The sequence below is a fragment of the Mustela putorius genome, unplaced genomic scaffold, assembly GCF_011764305.1.
Source record: "Mustela putorius furo isolate JIRA1106 unplaced genomic scaffold, ASM1176430v1.1 tig00000238_pilon_pilon_pilon, whole genome shotgun sequence".
NCBI classification, from domain to species: domain Eukaryota; kingdom Metazoa; phylum Chordata; class Mammalia; order Carnivora; family Mustelidae; genus Mustela; species Mustela putorius.
Genome location: NW_025421324.1, coordinates 1,141,282 through 1,148,176, shown reverse-complemented (window position 1 = coordinate 1,148,176; position 6,895 = coordinate 1,141,282). Strand labels below are relative to the sequence as shown.

The following is a 6,895-nucleotide window of genomic DNA, read 5'->3' as shown; positions in this document are numbered from 1 at the left end:
TGTATAACAGTTTTCTGTTTGTGTTTTTATTTATTTTTTTGTTGTTTTTTATTGTTTATTATTTTTTTTAATTTGACAGACAGAGATCACAGGCAGGCGGTGGGGTGGGGGGAAGCAGGTTCCCTGCTGAGCAGAGAGCTCGATGCGGGGCTCCATCCCAGGACCCCAAGATCATGACCGGAGCTGAAGGCAGAGGCTCAACCCACTGAGTCACCCAGGCGCCCATTGGGGTCTTTCTTCTTCAGCTTCTGCAGAACACTGCTTGGGACCACTTTCCTCACCTCTGCCAGTCTAGCTATAGTCACTACCACCACCACCTCAGGGGCTCAACAGGGACTCTCAAGAGTTACTCCAACTCCTGGCTCACCCAGAATACTCAGATTCATCTGAGTACTTTCCTTGGAGACCCAGCTGGACACTCAGAGCCATTTGGTATCTGGTGAGAAGGAAGGAGCAATCTGCCCTTCTGCAAGCATAAGAAAGTGAACTATCTGTAAAGGATTTTAAAATAGTAATAAAACTAGGGGCACCCAGGTGGTTCAGCTGGTTAAGTGTCTGCCTTCGGCTCAGATCTTGACCCCAGGACCCAAGGGATCCAGCCCCAGGTCTATCTTCCTGCACTTTGCTTCTCCCCTTCTCCCTCTGCCCCTCCCCCCCCACGCACTCTTTCTCAAATAAATAAAATCTTTTTTCAAAAAAGTAATAAAACTAACTAAAAGTCAACCTAATTTTTTTACAGTACATTTTTTAAATTTATTTTTTATTTGTTTTCAGCATAACAGTATTCATTATTTTTTCACCACACCCAGTGCTCCATGCAATCCGTGCCCTCTATAATACCCACCACCTGGTACCCCAACCTCCCACCATCCCCCCTGCCACTTCAATCCCCTCAGATTGTTTTTCAGAGTCCATAGTCTCTCATGATTCACCTCCCCTTCCAATTTACCCCAACTCCTCTCTCCTCTCCAACTCCCCATGTCCTCCATGCTATTTGTTATGCTCCACAAATAAGTGAAACCATATGATAATTGACTCTCTCTGCTTGACTTATTTCACTCAGCATAATCTCTTCCAGTCCCGTCCATGTTGCTACAAAAGTTGGGTATTCGTCCTTTCTGATGGAGGAATAATACTCCATAGTGTATATGGACCACATCTTCCTTATCCATTCGTCCGTTGAAGAGCATCTTGGTTCTTTCCACAGTTTGGCGACCGTGGTCATTGCTGCTATAAACATTGGGGTACAGATGGCCCTTCTTTTCACGACATCTGATCTTTGGGGTAAATACCCAGTAGTGCAATTGCAGTGTCATAGGGAAGTTCTATTTTTAATTTCTTGAGGAATCGCTACACTGTTTTCCAAAGAGGCTGCACCAACTTGCATTCCCACCAACAGTGTAAGAGGGTTCCCCTTTCTCCACATCCCCTCCAACATATGTTGTTTCCTGTCTTGTTAATTTTGGCCATTCTAACTGGTGTAAGGTGATATATCAATGTGATTTTAATTTGAATCTCCCTGAGGGCTAATGATGATGAACATTTTTTCATGTGTCTGATAGCCATTTGTATGTCTTGATTGGAGAAGTGTCTGTTCATATCTTCTGCCCATTTTTTGATATGATTGTCTGCTTTGTGTGTGTTGAGTTTGAGGAGTTCATTATTTAATTTCTTTTCACTGTAACAGAATTCATTGTTTATGCACCACACCCAGTGCTCCATGCAATACGTGCCCTCCATAATAGCCACCACCAGGCTCCCCCAACCTCCCACCCCCCTGCCCCTTCAAAACCCTCAGATTGTTTTTTATCACTTTACACAACAATGCTAAACAGTGTTAGTGATACAATAACCCTCACATAAAAATATTTTGGGGGTATAAATTCTAGTTATTTTTCTGTCTCCTGAGTTATAATAATATACATGTAAGCTTCAAATGATCACTTTTTTTTTTAAAGATTTTATTTATTTGACAGACAGAGATCACAAGTAGGCAGAGAGGCAGGCAGATAGAGAGTGAGAGAAGGAAGCAGGCCCCCTGCTGAGCAGAGAGCCCGATGTGGGACTTGCCCAGGACCCTGAGATCATGACCTGAGCCGAAGGCAGCGGCTTAACCCACTTGAGCCACCCAGGCGCCCCAAATGATCACTTTTTAAACCAATTCACTAACAAATATTTTATTCTATGTGAAAAGTTAATTTTAGGAACTATCAGTGACACAGTCAAATTTGGCCACATATGTTACTTTTCACAGTAAATTCGTAAGAATTTATGATCTTCCAAATTCACTTCTGGTGCATTTTAGACTCTAACCCTTCTAGCAGAACATAGCCCTACTTTTAAAACAGTAAATTTAAAATAAACAATTTTAGTTGCACAAGATTTTTCTTTTCCAAATTTTTTTTAAATTAAGGTAATGTATCAGATGAGGCCAGACACAAAAATATTTTTGAACTAGAATAAGTCTTGAACAACACATAGTAAAACACCAATGTTTAAAATTGTTCCGTGAATAGCTCACAGAAACTGGAGAAAGCTATTAACTGGAGAAAGCTATTAGCTATGCAATAACAAAATGTAAGAAAATTGACAGAAAGAATCAAATTTAAAGACTGCCAGAAGAGACAAGGTATGATGGATTTCACGGACAAAAATAATAAAGGACAATGTTTGGTGCCATACGTTTTCACAAAGTGGACATTTCTTCTAAAGCAATGCATCAAATGATGTCAGTGTCAGTTCATCTTCTCTTGACTTAGCAGAAGAAAATCTTCACAAGATTTTACCACTAAGGATTTATGATGAATTTTCAATTGCAGAAATCCTGAAAGCTCTAAGAATTGATCCCAAAGAAATAAGTCACAGACAATATTGCAATTTCTGGAATTTATTGTGAAACAAGATTTGTATAAATCTATGCTAATGTATCCGTATGTTTAAGACTTTTCCTAACTACTTCAGACAAAAGAAACGTCTCAAAATTAACAAGAAGTGTTCTCTGGTCACCTATGAGCAAGGATAGTTTCACAAATCTAAGTGTGTTATCTACTAAACATGAACGTTTTCTCTTTTGGAGAAAAGCCCTAGGAGACTAATACCTTGGTCTACAATTTATTGTCTCATAGTCCTGAAGGATGAAAGTCCAAAATCAATGTGACAGCTGGGCCATGAATTCTTTCAAGGATCTAGGGTAAATTTTGTTCCATGTCTTTCCCTTAGTTTCAGGTGTTTTCCAGAAATCCTTGGCGATCTTTGGCTCCTAACTACCTAACTGGGATCTCTGACTTCCCCGTTACATGGCATTCTCCCTGTATGTCTCTGGTCCTCACATGGTTGTCTTCACTCTGTGTGTGTGTCTCTGCACTTGTGGGTTTTTTTTTTTTTTTTTTTTGGTTTTTTTTTTTTGAGGACACCAGTCATTTGGATTAAATGCCCACTTTACTCCAGTATGACCTCATCTTAATAATTAATTGCAACTGCAATAGCTCTACCAAATAAGGTCATATTCTGAGGGGAATGCTGTAGAGGTTGGGAGGGGTTTGGGCTTAACATATCTTTGGGTTGGATCAGGAGAAGGCACAATTCAATCCACAACAAGGAGTAATTTTGACAAAGTGCAGATTTGCAGACATTAAGACTCAAAATCAGAAACTAGAACGCTACTGAACATTAACACAAATGCACAGGTATGTTTCTCACCTTTTCAAAAAGTACACGGACATAATTAAAAAGCTTTATTAAGCCAGGGCGCCTGGGTGGCTCAGTGGGTTAAAGCCTCTGCCTTCGGCTCAGGTCATGATCCCAGAGTCCTGGGATTGAGCCCCACTTTGGGCTCTCTGCTCCGAGGGGAGCATATGCTTCCTCCTCTCTGCCTACTTGTGATTTCTCTCTCTGTCAAATAAATAAAATCTTTTAAAAAAAATTTTTTTAAGCTTTATTAAGCCCTTACTTTTCCTTTGACTTCAGCACTTTCTAACTGGAATGGATACTCCACGTACTTTAACAAAAGAAAATGTTCAGTTAACTGCGCTTCTTTTCCGAGCATCACTGTTATTCATTTCCCCATTATTACGGAAAATAATGTTGTGACAAAAAGACACGCTCAGGTTGTCAACCACGCGGACTTGCCACCGCGAGGACCTGGCCGGGCCGAGGGCTACAGCGACCTCGCCCCTCCAGGAGGCCCTTCCCCTCAGAGACTCACTCTCCCAGAAGGCTCCGCGGCAGAGCTTCCCGTCCCCCGGGAGGCCACAAGAAGACTGACGCAGCCCAAAAGACACTCGACGGCTGCTTCATCCCGCACTAGGGGGCGCCTGGTTCCCCGGTCAGACAAGGAGTGCCTGAGGACCGCCCCGCTCGCCTCTCCTGAAAGAAGCCAGCACTTCTCCGCCCTCCCTCAGGTTGCCAACGAGGCAGGCTCTGATACTCATGCGCAAACACGTCCACCACGCACCTAAGTACGGCGCATGCGTCCTCCCTAAGCCGTCTTCTCGGCGACTCCCTTCGCGTTTCCAGTTCCGGCCTCGTAGGGGCGGAGAGAAGCTAGAAAACATGCGGCTGTCAGTTGCAGCCGCCATCTCCCATGGCCGCGTATTCCGCCGTCTGGGCCTTGGTCCGGAGTCCCGCATCCACCTGTTGAGGAACTTGCTTACAGGCTTGGTGCGACACGAACGCATCGAGGCGTCATGGGCGCGCGTGGACGAAATGAGGGGCTACGCCGAGAAGGTGAGGGGCGGGGCCGAGCAAGGCGAGTGAGTTGGGGGCAGGACCTTTCTGTCCTACGCGAGGCTTCTGGCCCGAGAGGCGGCTGGGCTTGGGGGATAAGTGGGATAGCCCTGGCAGTCCCTGCCCCAAGTCTGAATCCCCTAACACCCTGAGTTGACCCCTCTCCTCCGGCCTCTCAAATGGACGGCATGTTAGAGCTGCGGAGTTAGGACTCGCTTGAATTAGAGGGATGGTTTGCTAGTGGGATGAGTGGGTTGCGGTCCCGCGTTAGAGAAGCAAGATTGGCGCCTCCTTTCTTGCTCGGGTTGGATCAGTGATGATATGTCCCCTCAGCTCATCGACTATGGGAAGCTGGGAGACACTAACGAACAGGCCATGCGCATGGCAGACTTCTGGCTTACGGTGAGTGCATCCTATCCCTCCCAAATCTGATCCTTTGCTCCCTTTGGGGGAGGGGGTTGTTAAAGGAAGGGGAACCTGGATAGAATTAAGCTAAGACACTCACTTGTGGACAGATATCGTGAACTAAATTAGAAACGTGTATCTTAAGTTAGTTGAATGTTACGTGAATCAGCCTACACAAATGCCTGTAACCCCTCAGTGTAACTTTGACTCTACCGCGTTTAGGGGGTGGGAGAGTTTTGTGTGAATGTGTTTGGATCCTATTTTTGGAAGTGCCGAAAGTTAAATGTGTCTCCGCAGTGTTGCCTGACTCTGCCCTTTCCTGGATAACTCTCCCCCTCTAGGAGAAAGACTTGATCCCAAAGCTGTTTCAAGTACTGGCCCCTCGTTACCAAGGTCAAAATGGGGGCTACACGAGAATGCTGCAGATCCCAAATAGCAGTGAGCAGGATCGGGCCAAGATGGCAGTGATCGAGTATAAGGGGAACTGCCTCCCACCCCTACCGGTGCCTCGCAGAGACAGCAACCTTACACTTCTAAACCAGCTGCTTCAAGGGTTGCAGCAAGACCAGAAAGCAAGCATCCACGGCTCCCACACAGCTCAAACGCCAGGGATTTAACTGGGACCAGAGGTTGTGTGCACACTCATCAATGCCCGTGATCACAGGCCTTTGGAGCTTTTAATCTCTAAGAAGAACTGGAGCTAGAGTTGTTAATGGACGGTCTTAATGGAGACAAGAAGCTTCTGAGAAGCCAGATACTCATCTCTTTGCAGTAGATAAAATTCCTTATATGAATATATGAATGTATTTGGGTTTTTATTTTTTCCTGCCCTTGGGATTTCTGGAGAATGAGAACTATCCAAATGCTCAGTCTCTGTGAGTTAGTAAATTCACTGCTAATGTTTCTGGCTCATATTCTGAGTTTGTTAGGTTAGCAGTTTGGTGTTTTGTTTTGTTTTGCTTTAAGATTTTATTTATCTATTTGACAGATCACAAGTAGGCAGATAGGCAGGTGGGGGTGGGCCGGGGCGGGAGAGGGGGGGGGTCGAGGCTCCCCACTGAGCAGAGAGCCCGATGTTGGGCTCCATCCCAGGACCCTGGGATCATGGTCTGAGTCAGAGGCAGAGGCTTAGCCCACTGAGCCACCCCAGATCAGTGGCCTTTTGTGGCCTCTAGGACCAGTGGCCTCTTGTGGCCTCTAGGGTGATGGGAAGCTCCACCACAGAGCCTACTGGGAGAGTGAGTATCTGCCACCCAGGAGCACCAGCAGTTTTGTTTTTCTTAATGCCAGTTTTTATGGGGCTTATATCCTATAATTCCAAATTTGCCTCCAAAGGTGATTGAGTTTTGACATCTAGCATAGAGACTGAGCCTCTCGGATCTCTTGGAGAAAGATTAATTCCTGACAGGCTAGGAGAGTGAACATCTAGAACTGAATCTTCCATAATAATCTGGTACCTTAGGAAGCTCCAAGGAACACTACAGCTATTCCTCTATTTCTAGACAGGATCACATATTACCCTCATGTGCTCCCCTCAGCCCCAGATAGGCCTCAGAGGAGAGGATCTAAGGACTCAGATGTACCACCTTTCTGGCCAAAGGGGTGGAAGCATTCAGGGATAAGCTCCTTCCTTTTGGAGTGGGAGTCAGGGGTTGGGGAATAAAGAGAGGGTTGAGGTTGGGGGAGGGTTAGGAACTTAAATGTGCTGGGAATTTCCTGGAAGTTTTTATTGTTGTCAAACTGGCCTTCTCTGGGAACTTAGAAA

At 45.3% G+C, this 6,895-nt stretch overlaps 1 protein-coding gene across 1 annotated transcript; it reads left to right on the top strand.

Moving 5' to 3' along the window:
- The first annotated feature begins 4,483 nt into the window (after positions 1-4,483).
- Positions 4,484-5,928, top strand: MRPL17 (mitochondrial ribosomal protein L17). The gene is made up of 3 exons (XM_004781143.3): positions 4,484-4,725; positions 5,059-5,127; positions 5,472-5,928. Exons 1-3 carry the CDS (start codon positions 4,552-4,554, stop codon positions 5,745-5,747), a joined length of 519 nt encoding a protein of 172 aa, XP_004781200.2. The 5' UTR covers positions 4,484-4,551; the 3' UTR covers positions 5,748-5,928.
- Positions 5,929-6,895: the final 967 nt, after the last annotated feature.